The sequence below is a fragment of the Eucalyptus grandis genome, chromosome 8 (genome assembly GCF_016545825.1).
Source record: "Eucalyptus grandis isolate ANBG69807.140 chromosome 8, ASM1654582v1, whole genome shotgun sequence".
Classification (NCBI taxonomy): Eukaryota; Viridiplantae; Streptophyta; class Magnoliopsida; order Myrtales; family Myrtaceae; genus Eucalyptus; species Eucalyptus grandis.
In genome coordinates, this window is record NC_052619.1 from 60,899,453 (window position 1) to 60,923,926 (window position 24,474).

The following is a 24,474-nucleotide window of genomic DNA, read 5'->3' on the forward strand; positions in this document are numbered from 1 at the left end:
ATTTACACAACTTTTGCTCTCTCTCCATTATATGCTTTTTTCAATTAATTTAGCACGAGCATCCTTTATTGTTTTACGTAGCTCTTTCAGAAGCTCTAAGACTGCTGTGTTTTGAATATTAACGGTATCTTTACCCGATAATATCATTGTGCCGATCACATCTATCTAATTTCTTCTTATATTTCGATCACTCGATTAAGATTTTATCAGAGTTGATGTTTCTCAGAATTTTAAGGAGAATCTAGCGGAAAAAAAGATTTTTTCAGATACGTGAAAAAATTCTTTCCCGAAAGTCCACATTGGAGAGGTTTCTCTTTGCTCCGATTGCAAGCAAAAATAGTTAATAGCCCTAACGTTCAGGTGTCCATTCCAATTTATATATAATTATTATATATAAATTAAGAAAATATATATTATTCAATTGTTCCTGTTAGGCTTTATGAGGTTTCTTCACACGGGTTGTTGATTTGAGGGCTTGGATTTTGAGAGTGGGTGTAGGTAATTTTTTGTATCTATGCTGTTTCGTAGATGGATCTTGATGGGATTCATGCTTTGAGAAGAGAAGAGGACAGGCTTCATTGCTGGTAGGATGTGGTTGGGAAACTTTGATTTAGATTTGTTGGATTGCTTCGGTTGGAGAATAAGGTTGATCCTGCAAAATGACTTTGTGATTTGGTTTAACAATGACTCGGATATATGCATGTGTATGTTATGGGTCAATTGATCGATGTAGCGTTTTTTAACTTGTACGGTTTTAATTTCTCCCAATATATTGATCTAGAACCTCTATGGTCTTAGCATTTTTCCCAAGTCAACCTTATTTGTACTTGACTCACAAGGATACAAGAGAGAAAAGATAAAGAAGTTCGTTAGTGTATTTTGGCTTGTGAATGAGATAATATAATTTAGGGGATGGAGTTATATGATTAATCATATATCTCCTCTTTATAAGACTAATCATGACTAATCATGACATAAATCTCCTCTATGATTTAGGGGAAGGAATCTCTTTTATATATATATAAAAGTACATGACTAATTATAACCGTAAATCTCATCTTTGATTTAAGGGAATGAATCCCTTATATATATAAGTACAAGATTAATTATAACTGTAAATCTCATCTTTGATCTAACGGTAGAATTTAAATCTCCTGCAATCATTACGTAAATGTATAATTACCACATTACCCCTTTTATAGGAATATTCTAGAACACCTTAAAGAAAACCCCTTCACTTTAGAAAGTTGTAGGGTCACTTGCTCATGGATAGGTCCATGACCCTTTCAGAACGCATTAATATATTGAGTTGTAGGGTCACTTGCTCATGAATAGGCCATGACTCTTTTGGAACGCATCAATATATTGGGCCGTGACATTTACCCAAGACTATTCAAATTCAGCTGGCACAAAATTGATATGGTATAATGATTTCAGCAAAAATTAGATCTTGATTGGGATGGTACTGGCTTTCCTAGTTTTGTTTCATAGGGTCCTATTTGTACGGCTCATTAGTGCAGCTTAAAAATTTTCTAGTGTAGGTGTAGTTTTGTATGAATGATTTTGTTTAAACTTATTATACAATCAAGTCTGTGAAAATTGCTTTTTAAAGAGTGAAATCATTGTGGAGTCTGTAAAATCAAAGTAGAAGATTGAATTTTGAACTCATGATGCATCAACTGAAATTAAAATCTACAAAATAGGTCACGTCCAGCATCTTTTTATCAAATTCTAGATGTAGATTATGGTTGAAATATATATCACAAAAAAGAATGAGGAGAAGCAAGCAAAGCTTTAATATGGAGAGCCAAACTCGTTTTTGACATGAAGGAGGCTTCTCCACTTCGATCTGATGGTTTTTACACAAAGCCAGATCCCTTAGACAAATTCCAAGACGTAGTTTTAGCTAACTACTCGCAAAAACTTGTCACCCTTTGTATTTCACACCACTATTTCTCTCTTTCATTCATTTCTTTTCCTCCTCAATTATATGCTTGTTTTCATTAATTTGGCTCGAATATTCTTTATTATTTTATATAGCTCTTTCGAAAATTCTAAAACCAGCCAATTTTGAAAAAAGATTATGGGTTTAGGATATCGACAAGTTTCGTTATGTCAATCAAACTTATCTAACTTTCCGATGTTATGATTGAGATATTTCGATCGCTCAATTAAGATTTCATTGGATGTCGACGGCTTCTTAGAATTTCGAGGAGAAATTAGCGGAAAAGTCATGATTTTTTTAAGTAATGTGTGTGAACAGATGCTTTCCCCACAGTCCACAGGTTGCTCTTTGCTCCAATTGCAAGCAAAAATAGTTAATAGCCGTCACGTTCATGGGTTGGATCCAATCTCTATATAATTATTCATTTCAATTCTTTTATACGAAAAAGGGGTCGAAATGGAATACAAAAATTACTTATTATATCAATCAATTAATAAAATTATTATAATTTTTAATCTACAAAAAAAAGTTAAAAATAGCAAAAAGAACAACTTTCCTCTCCATGTTTCCCTCTCTCTTTAGATCTGTCAACTGCGTTCCCTTCTTCTCCTCTCTCTTCTCTCTCTCTCTTCCGTCGACGATGAAGCCGCCGGCGGTCCCCAACTACGGCACCGCCACGACGACGACCACCGCCTCCCCGCCTCCTCCGCCACCTCCGCCAGGCCGTCCGCCGCGCTCTTCTACACGTCGCGGGCCACCACCGCCTTCCCCACGCGCCGCCCCTGGCGGGAGTTCCTCGACCTCTCCTCCTTCTCCCTCCCCTACAGCCTCGCCGACGCCGCCTCCCGCGTGGCCAAGAACGTCAGCCACTTCCGCCTGAACTACGCGGTCTTGACGCTCTTCGTCCTCTTCCTCAGCCTCCTGTGGCACCCGATCGCGCTCATCGTCCTCACCGCCGCCCTCTTCGCTTGGTACGGCCTCTACTTCTCAGTCGACCAGCCCCTCGTGGTGCTTGGCCGCAGCTTCGACGACAGGGTCGTGCTCGCGGGGCTGAGCGTGGTGACCGCAGTCGCGCTGGTCTTGACCGGGGTGGGGTTGAACGTCTTGATCTCGCTGGCGATTGGGGCGGTCGTGGTCGGATTGCATGCCGTGTTCAGGAATTCGGAGGATTTGTATGTGGATGAAGAAGAGAGCGGGCTCTTCTCCGTTGTTAGCAACCAGTCATTGAGACCCACTTCTTATTCTCGGACGTGAAGCTTTGTTTGTGATTCGGATGGGGAATTTCGGAATTGGAAGGTTTAGTAAAGTTGGTATCTTTTTGGTGTTGGAAGTTGGAGGTGTCCTTCGTTTTTAGTAGTGTGTTCTTGCTCCTTTTTTCTGATAGATTATATGAGGTTTCTTCACACGGGTTGTCGATTTGAGTAGCTTGGATTTTGAAAGTGGGTGTAGGTAATTTTTTGGATCTGATCCGTTGATGGATCTTGATTGGATATATGGTCATGCTTTGAGAAGTGAAGAGAAGAGAAGAGAAGAGGACAGGCTTCATTGCTGCTAGAATGTAGTTGGGAAACTTTGGTTTAGGTTCATTGGATTGCTTTAGTTGGTATATGGTTCATCCTGCGAAATGACTATTGTGTTTTGGTTTAGCATTGACTCGAATTTGGGGATAATTTGCCCCGAGTGGCGAGAGTAGATGACCTTGGTCGGATCATTCAGTTTAGCCATGACTTCTATTGTTTCGATTGTGCTGAGACAGTGCATCCTTCTCTCTTTCTCTCTCTGGTCAGACATTCTTCTTGCCTGCTGCGGTAAATGCAAGCTGAAGACCTTGCAAGCTGGGAACAGTGCCGAAGTTGGCGACCGTACTTGGCTTTTCATCGTCTCAGCTAATGTCCATATATTACATCTCTTGGCCACCACAATTCAGAACCAGCTTATATTGCCAGAAGTACAGGTCTTGGTCAAGTTCAATATGAAGGACCGATTGCATATTTGAAGAGGGTCGGGCTATGTCTTGAGTGACACCTTCCTCAAATCCTTTCTTTGAATCAACCATTCTTTCGCTTTTCATCTAAAATGCTGTAGATATTTGTAATTCCTATCTCTCTCAATACTTGAACATTTGGAAATTTACGCCTTTGAATAGATGTTTCAATACTTGTCATGGTTTAATTATGATAGTCCTGAATGTTAGAAGACTGCTTGCATATCCTTCTGTCGGATATTTGAAGTGCCTCATGAGTGCCCCTTCATCCGTTAACCATCAAAAGTTCTTTCCTGCCTTTTCTACATGTGAAAAGGGTGCGGCGTGTGAAGATGGTTCTGTTACAGCTACTAAGATCTTGAAAATTTTGCTGTATCGAAATGCTCCGATTTAGAAAATTGGTTCTATTCCAGCTACTAAGATCTTGAAAATTTTGCTATAAGGAAATGCTCTGATTGAAAAAAGCACTTCGTTTCTTTCTTTTGTTAATTCAAAACAAACATGATCGAAATTGAAAGGCTTGAACTGTGACAGGGTGAAGCCCACACGAATCATTCAATGAACTCTCTCATCGCACGTTCATGAGTCGTGTCTTAATCCTCTCCTCACTTCCCACCTTGCTGATTTGTTTCTTTAAAGGAAATATGTCGTTCAAAAACTACAACTACAGTACCAATTTAATTTCGTATCGAGCTTGATACTCCTATGCTGCACATTGCGACGCTACATAACTGTCGGAGTATGCGTTTGGAAAGAAAGATTAGGGGGAATAACATTCGCAAGAAAGAGGAAAGCCCAGAAATATAGAAAACAGTCTAATGCCGCAGCTTTAGATTAAAAGGTAGAATGACAAATTCAGGTGATTGTAATCAGGAAGGGGACCAAGTAAGCCTTAAGAACATAAAAACCATAATAGCAGCTGGCAGATCACAGACCAGGCAATTGTATTGATCTTACAGCAGGCATTCTAAATTTCCTAAAGCCGGCAAGACTAATGAGAAATGATTCAATCAACAGAAACCAAAAGAAACCAGCATTACGGCTACGTTAATCCTCTTCCAAATTGATGGAATCCCTGAACTTCCCATACAAAATCTTCTTCAACTCGGCCATCTGCGCAAGCACAGAATCTTTCTCCTCTTCCAATTTCTCCAAGTTTTTCGTAGTTACTTCTTTCATATCTTCGATTCGGCTCTCCACTTCATCCTTTGGCACGTGAGCAAAAACCTCCCCTATCTGGAAGCGCACTACCTCCTCATCAGTAAGAATTAACTCATTGCTCGCGTCCTCAAGATTGTCGTTTGTTTCCTGAAAAAAGTTGAGTATTGAGAGGAGATAAGCAGGTGATATGGGCTAGATGGATACGGGGTGAGAAGAGTCAGTTGTAACTTCTTCAATCCTTCTAGCACATGGTTAGATCTAAATCAGCTCACAGAAAGGAAAAAGAGAACTCATAAGCCTCTTTCCCAAAATAGGTGTTCTGAAGAAGCCAAGTAAATACTAGAGAGCAAGAAAAGTAAACACTTGCGAGAAGCCACAAACTCAAGCACCCACAAGTTCACCAGAAAGTAGCATCATGGAAATATCCATTGGCTGGTCATAGAAGATAGATCGATATGCTTCCATGACTGCAGCATGATTTTAACCAGCATAGAAATATCCCAAATTCTTAATATGTTACGGATCTGTTTGTATCGTAAGTTCAAAGACATGAAATCAGAACTCCCGTTCATCCAGTAATGCCATCAAATGTGTACATACTACCATTCTCTAATAAGACATCCATCCATCTCTCAGATTTGCTAGTTAATTTATTTGCCAAAGAAAATAAAAAGTCATTAGCAAACAGCATAATCAGTTCACTAACCCCAGTGCATGAAAAGGTCAGATGTCAAATATGCTCACTCACTCAACCTTCTACCAAATGTGGATAAAAGATGAAGGCCCTTAAAAATTTGAATCCCAAAATTTTGGAGTGTTCCAAATATAAGGATTTGCCAATTCCATTTCCCAAGGGCCTACCAAAAAACCACTTATCGCACATTGCTGTAAACAGGTAGAGGCTAAGCAGAACTCACACAGAAATCATCAAAACCAGCTTCTTGGTCAAGCATTTTCATCGTATAACAAAAGATTCATAAAAAATGCTCCCCCATTAATTACCCAATCCCATGAGTAACAGGTTTTAATCTCGTCCAAAATCCCAAAAACAGATATTTCACACTCTACTTCAAGAAAGCCGCTTTTTGAATCCCGTCTTCAACGATATAACAATTTCTAATGCCGGATTTTGCTAAGCTGAAGCTGACAAAAAGCTCATCAAGAAACAAAGAACGCAGACTTAACTGGAGCATCGAATCCAACCCCAGCAACACTATCAGCTTACTTTCGATTTCTACTAAAAGATTAACCCCCGATCAACAACAACCACCGCCAATTTTCAGCAGCAAATCATCTCAACCGAAGGAGAATAACATCCAACGAAAAAAATTGGAGCAACCCATCTAACCCATCAACAGAAAAACAGACAGACGAAAGATCGACTGAAGACCAGCTTTCTTCATCGACGGCACGGGAAAAAGGCGGTACCTTGGCGATCCTGATCTCGTCCTCGAGCTCGTGGAACCGGTTGTTGAGCTTGGAGAACCTGTTGATGTTCTGCTGGTCCTCCCAGGTGACCTCCGTCTCCGATCCCCCGCTCTCCATGAATCAAAAGTTTCCGAGCATCGTTAGGAAGAATTCAAATTCTAGGGTTTCGAAATCGATCGATTTAGCTTGGAAGACGATTTTTACCTGTTGCATGGTGGATCGATGGGGGCAATTGCAGTAGAAAAAACAGGGCTTCTCCTCAAGGTGTTTAGGGCTTCAGCAGAGAGGGATTGGTTTCCTTTCATACTTTTGAAGTCCCATTTCCTTTTCTTTTCTTATTTTTTTTAATTGTGCTCTCTATTGGAATTTTTTTTTAATCCTTACATGTTTAATTGATATTTGGGTGAGATTGCAAGTTACATAAAATATGATAACACTAATTCATAAGATTATTATTGGATATGTGATGGATTGTAAGTAACCATTGATCTTGTGTTAGTTTTGTTTATAATTTAGATTGATAGGTGAAAAATGAACCCATCAAAATATTTTTATATTTGAATCATTAATTATATTTTCCTCGTGACATAACCCTCAAAAGGGTTTGGATAGGATTAGATTATTTGCACATTTCCACGATTTAGCACTTGCTAGTCCCCTTTTATAATGGATTTGAATTTTTATCTTACGGAGATAGGTTTTTCATTTTAAAGAAACGTGATAACAAATGAAAAAAAATGATTGAACAAACAACTTGAAAATTAAAAATGCCAACGACGAGTCATTTAGCAATTAAATGGAGAAAATTATTGGAAAATCATGAATATTATTGTCCTCCGATTAACAAAACTATGTATCTTCGACTTTTCAATTTAGACTACACTTTATACTCTCAGAATTTTAAATTTTTTAAGAAAACACCCTAGGTGTGTTTATTTAAATGAAGAATTTTCCACAATTTAATTTTCTGAATCTTCACAAATTTAGCTTGCTAAAAATCATCTGTTAATGACAATTATTTACAGCCAAAAGAAATAAACTTACATAAAGTTAGGAAAATAAATTCTTTAACTTGACAATAAAAAAAATTCCAAAATATAATTTCTCAAAAACATTTTCATTATAATGAAATTTATCCGAAAACAAACACATCCACCAGCGTCCTTTGCTTTTCATAACCTCTGACAATCCGAAAACAAACCCAAAACTATATTTTCCAAGATTGCTCTATGCTTCCACAAAATGAGCTGCAATATTTATTCCAATGGAAGCTTTCACTCGTTTTGATTAGGAAAACACTATAGTGTCAACAAAACTTGTGATTTTATCAAAAGAGCTTAGTCATATGAAAAGTTCTTTACATGTGTGATTCGATAGACACGTGTCGTGTGTTAAATGAAGTATCTTATTGCTAAATTAACAATACCATCTACTTAATATTTTCTCCGAATTCATGGCAGAAAAAGCAAAGGAACACTATTTTAGGTTTTGTTGATCAAAAGTACTTGTTTTTATTTGTATTACTGGCACTAAGTCCACCCGTCGATTGGCTTCGTCTGCGCCATTGACAGTTAAAATGACAAAACAACCCAAGCCGTGGCCGCGAGTTCCACGGTCCCCGGAGCCCCCGCTTCTTCGATGCTCGCCATCCTTGTCATCCTTGGCATGATCACCCTGTCGGGACGTGGTACGTGGTCACGAGCAGTAGGGCCGAGCGTCGCCAGCATCACCCTCGTCATCCTGTTGCTCGGCTTCTTCGCTTTAACTTACGTGTGGCCATGGTGATTAGAGAGAAACTGGGACTGGAGAGCTCTCAGCTTCTGAGCTATGGCGGCTGATGCTGCTGCATCTTCTTGCTTCAGCCGTGCATTGTTTCCAATGGGGGGGGGGAGGGGGGGAGAGAGAGAGAGAGACAAAGTTTGAAATTTGGACGAAGTACGGATTAAGGAAGCTGTTAAACTTGAATCTGATTCTATTGACTAGACAAAAGTGAGGGAGACTCGGAGGGTGTGAATGAAATCGTTGAACTTGAAAGAAGTGGGGCTGCCGGGACGGTGGAACTCGCGGTTTCAGTTGTCTAGTCATTTTAAGGGAGTAGATAAGCCAATGAAGGGGTGGATCTAGCGCCGCCCTCATCATCATCATCATGCGGTACACAGATTGCAAGAACTCTTGAAATGGTTGGGTTCTGCATGAGCTTTCAGCAAGCGACAAACCGATAGTTCACAACAAGATGGCCCTAAGCGTTGCCATTCCCGTCGGTGTCCAACCTGCGAAAAACGCCCGCATCCAGATCCAACCCTCCGTTGCTGCACTGGTCGATGATCCTCGCGGTTGCCTGAGCTCCGGTCCTCGTGTTGGTCACCTGTGCATGCCAAAGACATGAACCTTTACGTAAGCAGTTTGCTACGAAGTGCGCATATGATTGCATCATCCTCGTGCATCTTTAGGGGTCCTTAGTTCTTACCCTTAAGCACCGGCCGCAAGAGGCCTGCCCGCGAGGCCCGACTGGGCCGTAGAAAGAGGTCCAGCCGTACTTCTTGCGCCATGCAAGGGGCTTATTCGCATCCCAGGTCGAGCAATAAGCACGTTGGGGTTCAAGTCCCAGCCGCTCTGCTCGGGGTAGTAGTAATGGTACGTTGCCTTGACATTGGAAGCGCTATGAGCAAGAGCGGCGCCATGGCAGAAACTGAAACTACCATGAAAGTGCCGATAAGCCTCCCCATGTCATATGATGTTTTTCTGATGTGTTCTTGTGTAAGATTGTGCTTCAAGAGGAGGTTTGATTTATAGGGGACGAGAGAGAGAGAGAGAGAGAGCTCCTGAGCGGTAAACATGAACATATGTCTATGCATTTATCTCGACTGGATGCCGTTGCCTTCGGTATTATCGTGCTATGAATGTTGATGGGAGATCCAGGTTAAACCGAAACAATAAGGACATTCACAAGCATATGCGCAAGTAGCACCATGGCATGAAACAAACTAAGCAATCTATTGGTTGCGTAGCCAAAACAAGGCACACCAAGGTTTTTGTCCATTGTAGCTGTATTGTACTCCAGACTATCCTCATATGAAAAGATTCTTTCCCAGTCCATTAGGACTGACTATCATCGCCCCTGCATGAAATTGCATCCGAGCTTAACGGTGCCAATGTCAGCACCACCACTTTCTAAGTATTTTTAAGATCGTTAAGCGAGTCAGTAAGGTTAGCTCAAAACTTCTTGTGTTACTGCAACATTGAGCTATGAATCCTACAGCCATTTCATTTTCTCTATTCTTGATGATACATTTTCATGTCAAGTCTCCACTATATTTTCATGAATGGATGTGGGTTAATTCCAACATGTCTTATTTTTATTTGTGTGAGATTGCATGGTGTATAACACATACTAAAACTAATTCATAAAATTGATTATCAAATGTGTAACTAGACCATAATTAAACATCAATTCGGCGAATCAATCTAGCTATACCTTCCATCCGTAGGTGAAAAACCAATCTATCAAAATCCTCTTATCTTTTTAAATCATGAATTATGTCTCTCTTGCGAGCTAGCACAGGTGTTGGACAGGGTTGAATTATCTGTACAGTTTCAAGACTTAGAACCTACCAATATATTTAAGGGAAATTATTTTTTCCCTAGACAAGATTGATTTTTCATCCAAAGAAGTATGATAATAAATGACACAATGATTGAACATTTAAAATGACAATAATAATAGTAAATTAGGGCATGTTTGGTAAAAACTATTTCTATTTTCTGGAACAACTATTTCTCTTCTTTTGCTCCAATGAATGAAAAAAGAATAGAAATGTGTTTGGTAAAGTTTTTGTTCTTTGGAATAGTTTTGGAAAAGAAATAAGGAGTAGAAAAAAGTAACTTATTGTTTCTGGGAACATTTTTTCTTTTTTCTTCTTTTCTCTTCTCTTTTCTTAGATTTTCTCTTTCCTTTCATTCTTCTTCCTTTTGGTGGGTCGTCGGCCTCGGCTATGGCCGGCGATTGGCCGACGAGGACCACATACCTCGTTGGAGAGGCTTTGGCGAGCTTGCTGGCCCTCGCCCTGGCCTAGCGAGGCTCGATGAGCTCGTTGGACCTTGCCCAGCTGGTCGCCGGGCCCGCCTTGTTGTGGTTGGCGACTAGCCATAAAGGAGGAAGGAGAGAAAAAAAAGAAAAAAATTAAAAGAAAAGAAAAGTTATAATAAAAATATTAAAAAATTAAAAGAAACGACAAAATTATATAATACTACCAAATGTATTTCTATCCCAAAAATAGAAATTTGGTGCAATTACCAATCACATTTTTATAGTCAGAAATTGTTTCCGGAAATAGAAATAAAAAAAAACCATTTTTGATAAAAAATTGTTCATTGGGACAAAATCATTAACAAACGCGCTCTTAACAACTAATTGAGAAAATTATTGGAGCTGTCGTGAAAACCATTGTAAACGTTGTCTCAATTGCACAATGCATCTTCGATTTTTAAATCTATTATGAGACTCTCTAGTCTCAAAATTTGATATTTTGCACCGTCTATTTGGAAAAAAAAAAAAACAACTTAACCTAGTGTTGTTCACTATTTATATTTCTTGCATTCGAAGTATAGTTTCAAAAAAGCCCAATATTGTGAAATGTATATTTTCGGGCGAGGTCGCACAGTTTTAAGAAGTTGTTCACTATTTATATTTCTTGCATTCGAAGTATAGCTTTAAAAAAAGCCCAATATTGTGAAATGTATATTTTCGGGCGAGGTCACACAGTTTAAAGAAAATTGAAGAAATTTTCTAATGTTTCTATTAAGCTGTTGACTTTTACAAAAGATTCTTTTGAGATTATTCCACATTTCCACCAATGAGTTGTGGCATTTATTCCAATTTTTTACTAAGGAACGCAGGACAAAATCAACGACACGTTTGGTCTTGCTAAATGAAGATTAGGAATCGGTTTTGCTCATTAAGAGCTCTTGTAATTATTGTTATTGTTGCTGTTATGATCTTCATCACGTACACATACTATACACTTCTTGTATTTCACATGCGTTTCTAGCAAGTGACAAACTGATAGGTCACAGTAAGATGGCCCACACCGTTCCTAGGTTATATGTATATGGATGTATATTTTTTTTGGATATTTCTACTCTTTCTACATCACTTGGATCCAAGTTTACAAAGGGTGCGAATCCCAATGGTTTGGATCCAAGTTTACAAATGTGCATATGGTTACATCATCCTCGTGCATTTTTTAAGGGTACTTAGTCTTACCCTTAACCACCGGCCGCAAGAGGCCTGCTCGTGACGCCTGATAGGGCCACAAAAGGCGGTCCAACCGTCCTTCTTGCGCCAGGCGAGGGGCTTATTCGCATCCCACGTTGAGCAAAAAGTGTGGTTGGCGTTCAAGTCCCACCCGTTCGTTCTGCTCGGAATTGTAGTAATTGTACGTTGCCCTGACATGGGATGCGCTTTGAGCAAGAGCAGCGGCCGTGACAGAAGCTAAAACTATCATGAAAATGCTAATATGCCTCCCCATATCATGTGATGTTTTTTATGCGTTCTTCTGTAAGGTCGTCGTTCAAGAGGAGGGTTGGTACACGGGACACGAGAGAGAGAGAGAGAGAGAGAGAGAGAGAGAGCTCCTCAGAAACTATCAGAAAGTTGACTTCTTGAAAGAATTCTCAGCACCCATATGAATACGTCTATGTCTTTTTTATTTATTTATTGATAAAAGGTAATCATATTAAGCTAATAAATATTTACAACAAAAACGGCACCAAAACATACACTCATAATGAGGCATAGTGAGTGGAAGGACGCCGAAGGGAGAAGAAAAGGGAAGCCAACAAGGCACAAAATGTGGATAAGCCGCACAACTACGGCCACATTGAAAAGACGGACCAAACAAAAGAAGGCGACCAATTGGCCAAACAATGGCAACCCAAGCTAAAACCAAACAAAATGTCATTACCCAAATGGAAAGGACGAGACTACCAGCAGGAATCAAGGCTAGCATCGAAAGCAGACCCTCCTGCACCACCACTCCAATCTGGAAAAATTACGGATGTGCTAGAGTAAAAGAAAAGATGTAGGGGTCTATCCCCCAGCTACGTTGAAATCTCCTGTTTCTTGGGTTATCTTCAACATTCGAGAAGGTTAGAGCCTTATCTTTAACCACTTTAATACGTTTATGTCTTTAACTTGACTGGATACATTTTCCTAAGATATTATCGACCTGATCACGATGATTGGAACTCCAGTGGCTACACTGATACGATAACGACATTCAAAAGTGAACGTGCAAACACAACGACATGAAACAAGTTAAGTGCTCTGGATATTCCAGTTGTTTCCGCTCGTTGGGAGGTTACTTGCCAAACATAGCAGACTAGGGTTTCGTCCATTGTAGCCGGATTGTACGCCAGACGATGCTCATATAGACAAATTCTTTCGAAGTTCATTAGGATTGACAATCATCGCGCCCGCATAAAATTGCATACAAGCTTAACTGGGTCAATTCAGTACCACTAGACTTCTAGTCTTTTTAAAATCGAGTGTTTAGGCTCAATCTTCTTGTGTTGCTGCCACATCGAGCTATGAAAAATTTGGTTCTGGGCAACAAATATCGGATGTTCTTCGAAATAGATCAATGTTAAGATTATAATCGATGAGCCCTTTAAATAAATGCTAGGCAATCAAATACGGTCAATTTGCAGCTATAAACTAATTTTCTCATGTCAACATGGTAAACTTAACATCAAGTTAACAAAAATTATGGCCACGTGAGCTAATGATAATGGAATTTTTAGCGGAAGGACTGCATTGATTGGACTTGGAAAATACAAGGGTTAAATTAAATGCGAAAAGTTCAATCGCTACATTCAACATTGAAGAAAAGTTTGAGGATTACCTCATGTTATCTCTTTATAAAAATAAAGTGTATTGAAGAGTAGGGGAGGGAATCAACAAGAAGAATGAGCACGAGAGATCATTATAAATGATGAGACGTATAAGTGGTCTTCGACTCTTTGAGGAATCAATCCATCGTCATAACTAATTATATTTAAGTGTACCGTGTCGTATATTTTACACCAAATGTTGCTACACATAGATAATTAACTAGTTTTCAACGAATGGGTAAGATTTGTTAATTTGCAATCTAGCGATGATCAATTTCTCTAGTAACAATTTCCTAACGAACTGAATCGAAGCCCTCGGTAATAACCGGTTTCTCTGGTATCTTGTTTTTATGTCATCCGATCATAAAGCTGGCCCATCACAAATTAATTACAATTCGAGGAAAACGAAATCCAAGTAATTTTAGTTTTGATGTCGAAAGATCAAACGTTTTACTGAAAAAAGGACCATGTATTTCGTGGAAAAGAACAAAATATTCCCAAGATATTCCCATGGCATCATATCATAACCGCATCAACAATTATTTTCCACGTGATATAAAAGATCGAGGCATTTTTCAAGGAAAGAGATTAGTGGTAGGTTTTGCTGATTAAAAGCACTTATTGGTGTTATTATCATTGCGATCTTCATGCGGTACACATACTATAAAGAACTTTTGAGATGGTTGCATTTTGCATGTGCTTTTAGCAAGTGACAAACTGATAGTCCACGATAAGATGGTCTTGAGCGTTGCCACTTCCGTCGGTGTCCAACGCTTGAAACACACCGGCGTCCAGGTCCAATCCTCCATTGCTGCACTGGTCGATGATCCTCACTGTCGCCTGAGCTCCGGTCCTCGTGTTGGTCACCTGTGCATGCCGAAGACATATATCTATGCTTAAAAAGTCCGTTAAATATGGTTTTCTAGAATACTAATATATGCATCAGACACTTGGATCGAAGTTACAGATGTGCAAATGATTGCATCATCCCGGTGGATCTTTAAGGCTTCCTAGTTCTTACGCTTAAGCACTGGCCACAAGAGGCCTCTCCGTGAGGCCCAACCGGGCCACAGAAGGCGGTCCAACCGTATTCCTCGCGCCACGCGAGGGGCATGCTCGCATCCCAAGTCGAGCAAAAAGCATGGACCGCGTTTAAGTCCCAGTGGTTCTGCTCGGGATTGTAGTCATTGTAAGTTGCCAGGACATTGGAAGCGCTCTGAGCAAGAGCAGCGGCCTTGACAGAGACCAAAACTATCATGAAAATGCTGATGAACCTCCCCATATCTTCTGATGTTTCTGTTGTGTTCTTGTTTGAGATCTTTGTTCAGGAGAAGGGTTGATAAATAGGGGACGAGAGAGAGAGAGAGAGAGAGAGAGAGAGAGAGAGAGAGAGAACTCTTCAGAAACTACCAAATAGTTGACCTCTTGAAAGAATTCGAAGCAGCCGTATGAAAATATGTCTATGTCTTTATCTTGACCTGGATACATTTTCTTCGATATTATCGTGCTGATCACAATGATCGGAACTCCATTGGCTAAATTGATGCGATAACGACATTCAAAAGTGCACGTGCAAATAGCACCAAGACATGAAACAAATTAAGTGCTCCGGATACTCCAGTAGTTTCCGCTCATTGGTTGTTTACTTAGCCAAACAAAGCATCCTAGGTATTTGTCCATCGTAGCCGGATGGTACTCCAGACAATGCTCATATAGACAAATTCTTTCGAAGATCATTAGGATTGACAATCATCGCTGCAGCATGAAGTTGCATACGAGCTCAACCGGGTCAATGTCTGCACCAGTAGCCCTGCAAAAGTAGCCTCCAAGTCTTTTTAGCAATCGACATGTTTAGCTCGTACTTCTTGTGTTGCTGCAACATTGAGCTATGAACACTTGGTTCTGGGAAAATATAGCATGTTCTACCAAATAGATCGATGTTGAGATTTTTCTCAATGAGCGCTTCAGATAATCGCTAAGCAATTAAATTGGGTCAGTTTGCAGATTTTAATACACTACTTTTCCCATGTGATTTGAAAACAGAAACATTTTCTATCATGTGTATGCTACTCACAGGTACATTGAGAGCAATACACATGTAAGCCACGTGGATGCCTACGTGGTAAATCTAATGTCAAGTTAACAAAAACTATAGCCACATCCGCTAACAATGTTGCGAATTTTAGCGGTGGGCTACATCGATTGAATTTGGAAAGTTTAAAAATTCGATTGAACAAGAAAATTCTACAATGTAGTCCTTTCCTTTGCTTAGACAGCAAAATAGATGTTATTTTAATGACATGAATTATTATATACTGAGTTGAAAGTCAAAATATCCATCATATTATTTATCTTCTCTAGACAAGGCAAAATAAATTAGGCATTAACGTGTCTAACGTTATTTGATAACATGGACTATTATTTTCATGATTTGAGGTGAATAACTTATATGGAAAATCCATGTATAATATTCACCGTTTGAACATAATTGATTAGAAGCCACATCAGCAGATTTCGTTAATTTGAATTAAAAGAAGAATGGCATTGAATATTTTCGTATAGTTCATGGAATACAAATTATTTAGTAATCACATTGAATAAATTAAAAATTAAGAAATCATAATTTACATTGGATCAAAATTCATGGATCTTTCGTGTAATTTTCCATCTAAAGTCCTATAGAAAATGTCATGGTACTGACAAAGGCATCCTGTTGTTTTGTCATCTCATCTGATCATAAGGCTTGCCCCTCGCAAATTAATGACTATTTTAGGAAAAAGGAGTCCAAATAATTTTATTTTACTGTCCAAGATCAAATATGATAAGAGGAAAGGGACTCGTCTGTCTATTTCGTGGGAAAGAACAAAATATTCCCAAGATATTCCCATAGGATCATATCATAAGCAACATCAACATCTTCTGGTATAAAAAATGGAAATATTTTTCAAGGGAAGAGATTAGCAGCAGGTTTTGCCTATTGAAAGCACTTATTGTCATTATTATCATTATGATCTCCATGCGGTACACACATTATGGAGAACTCTCGAAATGGTTGCACTTTGCGAGTGCTCTTAGCAACTGATGAACTGATAGTCTCCGATAAGATGGCCCTGAGCGTTAGCCACTTCCGTCCGTGTCCAAACTTTGGAACACGCCAGTGTCCAAATCCAACCCTCCGTTGCTGCACCGGTCGATGATCCTCACTGTCGCCTGAGCTCCGGTCCTTGTGTTGGTCACCTGCGCCATGCCAAATGAATAAATCTTTAACCTAAAAGGTCTGTTAAATATCTTTCTAGAATTCTAGGACTGCATATATGGATCAAACGCTTGGATCGTAGTTATAGACGGGCAAATGATTGCATCATCCCCGTGCATCTTTAAGGCTTCTTAGTTCTTACCCTTAAGCACTGGCCGCAAGAGGCCTGCCCGCAAGGCCCGACCGGGCCACAGAAGGCGGTCCAACCATACTCCCTGTTACGAAATCGCACGTCGATTCCAGAAAAAATAGTGCTCGCAAACAATTCACCGGACAGAATATAGTAATAAAAGAGCAGAATCAGATGAACACGCCAGAAAATTTGTTATCGAAGTTCACCCAAACTTGAGCTACGTCTCCGCGCAGAGGCACTCGCGAATCCACTAGACTTCGAAAAGTTGGAATACAACAACGATCTTCTCTCAAGATCGGGCACAAAGAGATTGAGAACTCTCATCAAGAAAAACTCACTTTTTTCTTCTCTCTTTTTCTTGCCTCTCTATTTCATTTTTCAGTGTCTTGACGGTTAGGGTTTTGTCATCACTAATATATAGGTACCACTTTTAACCTAAAAGGAAATCTAATAGAAAAGACAAAAAAGCCCCTAAAAACAAATATTTGGCTTTATCTATAACAATCTCCCACTTGAAGACAAATATACCCAAGCACCAAGCAACTTTGCATTTATCTTCTTCAAAAAATAGTAGTTGAAAAACTTGTGCCTCTGTGATACTCCTCATCAGTCAACATGGAGTAATATCAATGGTAGTAGTACAGAAAATATGCTTCTCTTTGTCTACTACCTTGGTCATCATGTCAGCTGGATTCTTCGAGCCATCAATCTTTTGTAACTTTAATTCATTATCTTTCAATGCTGACCTGATAAAGTGATAACGCTTCTTGATATGTCTAGTTCTTGAGTGATAAGCTACATTCTTTGCTAAGTGCACTGCACTTTGACTATCACTCCACAAGATATCGATTGTTTGTTTTTCGATGTAACTCCTCCATATAATCTTGTAACCACATGATTTCCTTGGAGGCTTCAATCGCTACATATTCTGCCTCCGTCGTCGATAAAGTCATTATCTTTTGTAGTTGAGATACCCAACTCACTGCTGTACCTGCAACTGTAAAGACATATCCAATGCTACTCTTACCACTATCTCGATCACCCGAATGACCTGCATCTACATAACCCTGCAACTCTAGAGATGTACCACCATAACAAAGTGAGTAATTGGAAGTACCTGCTAGATATCTCAATATCCATTTAATTGCATTCCAATGCTCTCTGCCTGGGTTCTGCATATATTGACTCACAACTCCCACTGCTTGTGCAATGTCTGGTCTCGTGCTCACCATGGCATACGTCAAACTCCCCACTGTTGATGCATATGGAACTACCGCCATCTCATCTTTCAAAAGTTGAGTGTTTGGACACATATCCTTGGAAAGTTTGAAGTGACTCGCTAGAGGATTTGCAACCGGTTTTGCCTTGTCCATGTTAAATCTCTTTAACACCTTGTTCACATAGTCTTCCTACGACAACCATAATTTCTTATTTTCCCTGTCTTGCCTAAAATATTCTTGGCCTCTCCCAAGTCTTTCATAGCAAACTGTGATGATAACATCTTCTTCACTTCTACGATTCTCTTCATATTGGAACTAGCCACAAGCATGTCATCCACATATAAAGATAGATACACAATATCACCATCATCATATTTGCGAAAATAAACACAGTGATCAGACTCACGGTGTGCAAATCCTTTTTCTTGCATGAAACCATCAAATTTTAGGTACCATTGCCGTGGAGCTTGTTTCAAGCCATACAAGCTTTTTTTCAAGCGACATACCATGTGCTCCTTACCTTTAACTTCAAAACCCTTAGGTTGTGCCATGTATAATTCTTCATCTAAGTCACCATGTAAAAACGCTATTTTTACGTCTAACTGCTCAAGATGAAGATCCTCCACTGCAACTATACTTAGCAGAACTCTAATTGATGTCATTTTCACTACAGGTGAAAATATCTCGGAGTAGTCGATCCCTTCTTTTTGAGAAAAGCCCTTGACTACAAGTCTCGCCTTGTATCTAATACTACCATCTGCTTCATTCTTAACCCTGTACACCCATTTGTTTAATAAAGCTTTTTTACCTGTGGGCAACTTGGTAAACTCCCAAGTTTTGTTATGAAGTAACGAGTTCATCTCGTCTTTCATAGCACACTCCCACTGCAAGTGAGACGTGTCTGCCTTTACCTCATCATAAGTCTCCGATTCCCCGAATCGTATATAAGACATGGCTCGTAAAGTATTAGCTGATGGATCAAAAAATTACCTTTGGCTTTCTCACACGTGTAGATCTTCTTAAGACAGGTACTTCGGGGTCATTCGTTTTGCTCCGAATCACTACGTTCTTCTTGAACTACCTCTTCACTGATAATAGGCTCATCTTGAACCTCTCTTTCAGGTGAACTTTGATCTACTGGAAACATCTTCACGGGCATTATGTCTAATTCAACATACTCTGGTTGTACTACCTTCTCATGCTCTGTCTCTGTCTGACGATCCTTGTACATCTTTTCTTCATGGAATACCACATTGCGACTGCGGATGACTTTGTTATTCTCATAATCCCAAAGTCTATAGCCATACTCGTCGCCACCGTATCCGATAAAGACGCACTTCTGGGACTTAGCATCAAGCTTTTTTCTATCCTCCCTGTCAATTAAAGCATATGCAATACAACCAAACACCTTTAGATGTGAATAATTAATCTTCTTACCTGACCATCGCTCTTGTGGTATTTCTCCATCCAACGCACTAGATGGACTTCTGTTGATAAGATAAACAGCTGCATCAATTGTAGCGGCCCATAAGTGTAGCGGGAGACCCGCGTGTAGTCTCATGCATCTCGCACGTTCTAGAATAGTTTTGTTCATTCTTTCAGCTACACCGTTCTCTTGAGGAGTTCTAGGAACAGTTTTTAGCCCGTGTATGCCTTCTCGGCTCAAATAATTTGCAAATTCTTTACTTGTGTATTCACCACCATTATCAGATTTCAAAGCTTTAATCGATAACCCGTTTCTTTTTCTACCATGGTCTTCCACATTCGAACATCCCGAATACTTCTAATTTTTCTTTAAGAGCATAGACCCAAGTCTTTCTTGTTGCATCATCGATGAATGTGACAAAATATCTCTTACCACCATAAGAGAGTTCTTGAGCAGGTCCCCATACATCAGTATGAACCAACTCTAGCTTCTGGCCTTTATTTTGTCGCCCATTCAATTGAAAACTAACAGCCTTTTGTTTTCCATAAATGCAACTCTCACAAAAATCTAACTCAACTTTTTGTAGACCTGGAAGTAATTTTCTCGAGTGTAATTGCTTTACACCTTTTTCACCAAGATGTCCTAAACGATAATGCCAAAGAGTAGATAAATTACCTGTAGCCATTGTAGTTGCAACCATATCAGCGATATTGTCTCCTTGGAGAAGGTAAAGTGTACCCGTACGCTTTCCCTTTGCTACTACTCTTACCCCTGAGGTTATCTTCCACTCTCCGCAGTCAAAGGTTATTACCAAACCTTCTTGGTCAAGTTTACTGGTTGAAATCATATTTTTCTTTAATTCCGGAATATGCCTAGTTTCACGCAAAACTAGACGTCCTCCACCGAGATGCTCACAAAGCCACGGTTCCTTTCCCAACAATTGGACACATGTGGCCGTTTCCACAACCACTTGTCCAAAATCTCCATTAGCATAATCATCAAATATGTCTCTTTGCGAGGTGCAATGAAAAGAAGCGCTAGAATCAATAAACCATTTATCTGTTGTCAAGTCAAACCCTGTAGACAAACACAAGTTATCTAGTAAAGATTTATCGCTAACTACATTAGCACCTTGATTCTCATCTTGCTGCTTCTTTTTGTAGGCTTCACACTGAAACCTCTGGTGTTCGGTTTTGTGACAAAACCGACACTCATCTTTTGCAACCTGTCTCTTATCCCTTGATTGTGATCTGCCACGACCACTGAAATTTCCTCTACTTTTACTTCTTCCACGGTTCTCCACTGCAAGTGCCGTTGAAGATGTAGATGCAGAAAAATTATCTCCACCTGAGACTTTCCTTCGCATCTCTTCATCCATGATACTACTCACAGCATCATCAAGAGTTAAATCATCCTTCATGGTGCTCGAAATTCCGCACCGCGGTATTGTAGCTCGGAAGAGAACATAAAAATAATAAAGCTTGAAGTTTCATATCTAAATTTATGCCTGCGGATTCCAATTGACCCGTGACTGCGTGAAACTATTAATATGCTCTACCACAGAACCTCTATCGATAACTTCATATTAACCAATTTCTTCAGAAAATACCTGATTTGATGTGGATGGCTTCTCAAAAATATTCGTTAGAATATCCATGGCTTTTTTGCAGTTTTGCTTTCTCGATGTGATACCCCGTCTTTTTCGTCAACCCTAGACGAATCGCACCTAACGCCTTTCGATCAAGAATTTTCCATCTAGCTTCTGCTGTCGGATCCACTTTCGCCATCTCGGGTTTCCAACCCTCAAGTGGTGCATTGAGATCTTTTTGATAAAGATAATCCTCTATTTGTAATTTCCACCATCCGAAATCCTCTCCATTGAACTTATCGATTCTGATTTTATCTTCGCCATCCTGTTTGCTTTCAATCGAACGTCATCGAAAAACCTCGATGTTCTCGATTAGCCAACCTAGGCTCGATACCGCTTGTTCCGAAATCGCACGTCGATTCTAGAAAATAGTGGTCGCAAACAATTCACTGTACATAATATAGTAATAAAAGAGCGTAATCGATGAACACGCTAGAAAATTTGTTATCGGTTCACCCAAACTTGGGCTACGTCTCCTCGCAGAGGCACTTTGCGAATCCACTAGACTTCGAAAAAGTTGGAATACAACGACGATCTTCTCTCAAGATCGGGCGCAAAGAGATTGAGAACTCTCATCAAGAAAAAAAAAAACTCACTTTTCTTCTCTCTTTTTCTTGCCTCTCTATTTCATTTTCAGCGTGCCTTGACGGCTAGGGTTTTGCCATTGCTAATATATATGTACCACTTTTTTAACCTAAAAGGAAATCTAATAGAAAAGACAAAAAAGCCCCTAAAAACAAATATTTGGCTTTATCTATAACAACTCCTTGCGCCATGCAAGGCTCATTCGTGTCCCAAGTCGAACAATAAGCGTGGACCGCATTCGAGTCCCACCCGTTCTGCTCGGGATTGTAGTCATTGTAAGTTGCCAAGACATTGGAAGCGCTATGAGCAAGAACAGCGGCCACGACAAAAACCAGGAATATTAATACGCGGAAACGATAAGATTTTTTAATTTACGTCAACGCGAAATTACTAAAGAAATAAATGCGAAATAATAAGGACATCAGAAATTTACGTGATTCAATTCGAATATTGGTACCTACGTCACGAATATCGGTACCTACGTCCACGAGAAGAGCTAGCGGCAAATAATCCACTATAATTGAAGAATCAGAGTTTACAATTGTTTATAAGCTCGAGTGTTTTCCGCACCTAAATTTAACCACAAACCCAAAGTGTTCATAAATAAATAACTCACTTGGACATAAACTCACTGCACAAATCACCACGCGTTCAAACTTACAACAGAAACGCTCTACGTACGCCAAAATCAAAAACTTCAACGTCACCAAAATCAGGAACTTCAGTGTTCGTCTTTGGTCCACGTATGTAGGTCTTCACGTTCCTTTTCCAAGCTTCGCGTGGCTTCAAGGACTTGCGGCTTCAGAAATCTCACGGATCGTGGACATGTAGAGGAGACCACTTTCTTTCTTTCGTAGTTTTTATATTGTGTGTGCCACGAAGATAACATCTTTCAGCTTCTGCAGGCTTCCGTAGATATATATGAAGAAACTTTGCTCCCTTTTTTTATTTTATTTTATTTCCTCTTTTGTAATCCTTCATGGAGTCTAACGAAATCTCCTTCTGTTAACTCAAGACATTCAAGACCCAGAAAAAAAAAATTCAAATTTCTTTTCTTGTGCGTAATCTTGAATATTATTTAATCGGAAAAATATCGTTATGATCAAATAATACAAATTTTATCCAAGCGAATCGTGTTTTGCAAACGCTCAAATTCGAGATATAATTTAACAAAAATCATGAATATTATCTTTATCGGAAAAATATCTTCACGATCAAATAATAAAAATTTTATCCAAGCGAATCGCGTTTTGTAAACGCTCAAACTCGAGATATAATTTAACAAAAATCATTAAAATGCTAATAAGCCTACCCATATCATGTGATGTTTTTTATGTGTTATTCTGTGAAATCGTTGTTCAAGAGGAGAATTAATATATATAGAGCACGAGAGGGGAGAGAGAGAGAGAGAGAGAGAGAGAGAGATCTTCAGAAACTCCCAAATGGTTGACTTCTTGAAAGAATTCTCACCAACCATGCGATTATATCTCGATGACTTCATCTTGACCTGGACACATTTTCCTTAGATATCATCGTGCTGATCACAATGATTGGAAATGCAGTGGCTGCACTGATACGACAAACTCGTGGAAATAGCACGACGACATAAAACAAGTTAAATAATCTGGATACTCCAGCTGTTTGCGCTCGTTGGTTGGTTACATGTCAAACAAAGCACCCTAGGGTTTTTGTCCGTTGTAGCTTGATTGTACTCCAGACAATCATCGCCTCCGGATGGAATTGCAGACGAGCTTAACCGTGTCAGTGTCTGCACCACCAGCCCCTCAGTATTTTTAAAGACGATCAGGGAGTCAACTGAAGTTTAGCTCAAATTTCTTGTGTTGCTGCAAGATTGAACAATGGAAAATTGATTCTGGGCAGCAAATATAGCATGTTGCACAGGATAGACCATTGTTAAGATTTTCATTACGAGCGCCTTTAGGATGATCATCAAGCAGTAAAATAAGGTCAGTTTGCAACTTTTAATGCACGAATTTGCTCGGGTCATTTCAAAATAGAAACATTTTCTATCATGTGTATGCTACTAACAGGAGGATCAATACACTTATCAACGAAATTATGAGAGAGCTATACACATATGAGCCAAGTGAATACCTACACGGTAAATCTAAAGTCAAGTTAACAAAAACAATGGTCTCGTCGGTTGACAATGTTGGAACTTTTAGCGGAAGGACTATATTGATTGCATCTAGAAAGTTAGAATTATGTTGAACAAGAAAAGTTCAATGGTTACATTGAACAGTGAAGAAAAATTCAAGTATTAACCCATGTCATTATCCATTAGAGGTGTCAAACTGGGTTAAAGGCCCATCATAAACCCATTTATGATAGGTTGCGTCATATATGAGTTAGCTAAATTTTTTTAATTGAGTTGGTATTGATTTTAATAAAATCCGATAAAAATGTGGGTTTTTAATAGGTCTAAAGCCCAACCCACTTGTAGTCCCTCTTCACTTGTCTTCGTGTTCGGGTTTGGGGTTTTCAAGTGGGGGCAACTCTAGTTTTATCTTCTACTTATGATCTTCCTTTTTTATTTTTGAAATAAATGTACTAGAAGTCCCAAAACTTGTCATAAAAGTGCAATTAAGTTTTAAAACTTTCAAAAGTATAATTAAGTTCTAAAACTTATTAAATTGGTTCAATCTAAAATCCGTCAACTCCATCCAATTAGACTAATGGAAAATGCGAAAATATCTTATTTTATTACTTTTTAAGACACGTGGCGACGATGTGGTGCTCACCAAGCGGCACATCAGAATAAAGTTTTTAAAAAAAA

The 24,474-nt window shown here is 39.3% G+C and overlaps 3 protein-coding genes and 2 pseudogenes across 3 annotated transcripts; 1 reads left to right on the forward strand and 4 right to left on the reverse strand.

Annotated features, from left to right (window-relative positions):
- The first annotated feature begins 2,515 nt into the window (after positions 1–2,515).
- On the forward strand, positions 2,516–4,141 carry LOC104415426 (annotated as a pseudogene).
- A 592-nt stretch (positions 4,142–4,733) lies between these two features.
- Positions 4,734–6,853, reverse strand: LOC104415427 (probable prefoldin subunit 4). Its single transcript, XM_010026710.3, has 3 exons — positions 6,723–6,853; positions 6,519–6,629; positions 4,734–5,237 (listed from the first exon to the last, which is right to left on the reverse strand). Exons 1-3 carry the CDS (start codon positions 6,729–6,731, stop codon positions 4,977–4,979), a joined length of 381 nt encoding a protein of 126 aa, XP_010025012.1. The 5' UTR covers positions 6,732–6,853; the 3' UTR covers positions 4,734–4,976.
- Positions 6,854–8,718: 1,865 nt separating this feature from the next.
- LOC104417638 (wound-induced protein WIN1) lies at positions 8,719–13,425 on the reverse strand. Its single transcript, XM_010028880.3, is given in 4 exon segments — positions 8,719–8,883; positions 8,986–9,110; positions 9,113–9,213; positions 13,421–13,425. Coding segments are annotated over 4 exon segments (396 nt in total).
- A 686-nt stretch (positions 13,426–14,111) lies between these two features.
- LOC104417639 (pathogenesis-related protein PR-4) lies at positions 14,112–14,691 on the reverse strand. Its single transcript, XM_010028881.2, has 2 exons — positions 14,431–14,691; positions 14,112–14,276 (listed from the first exon to the last, which is right to left on the reverse strand). Exons 1-2 carry the CDS (start codon positions 14,689–14,691, stop codon positions 14,112–14,114), a joined length of 426 nt encoding a protein of 141 aa, XP_010027183.2.
- Positions 14,692–16,480: 1,789 nt separating this feature from the next.
- Positions 16,481–22,021, reverse strand: LOC104417640 (annotated as a pseudogene).
- Positions 22,022–24,474: the final 2,453 nt, after the last annotated feature.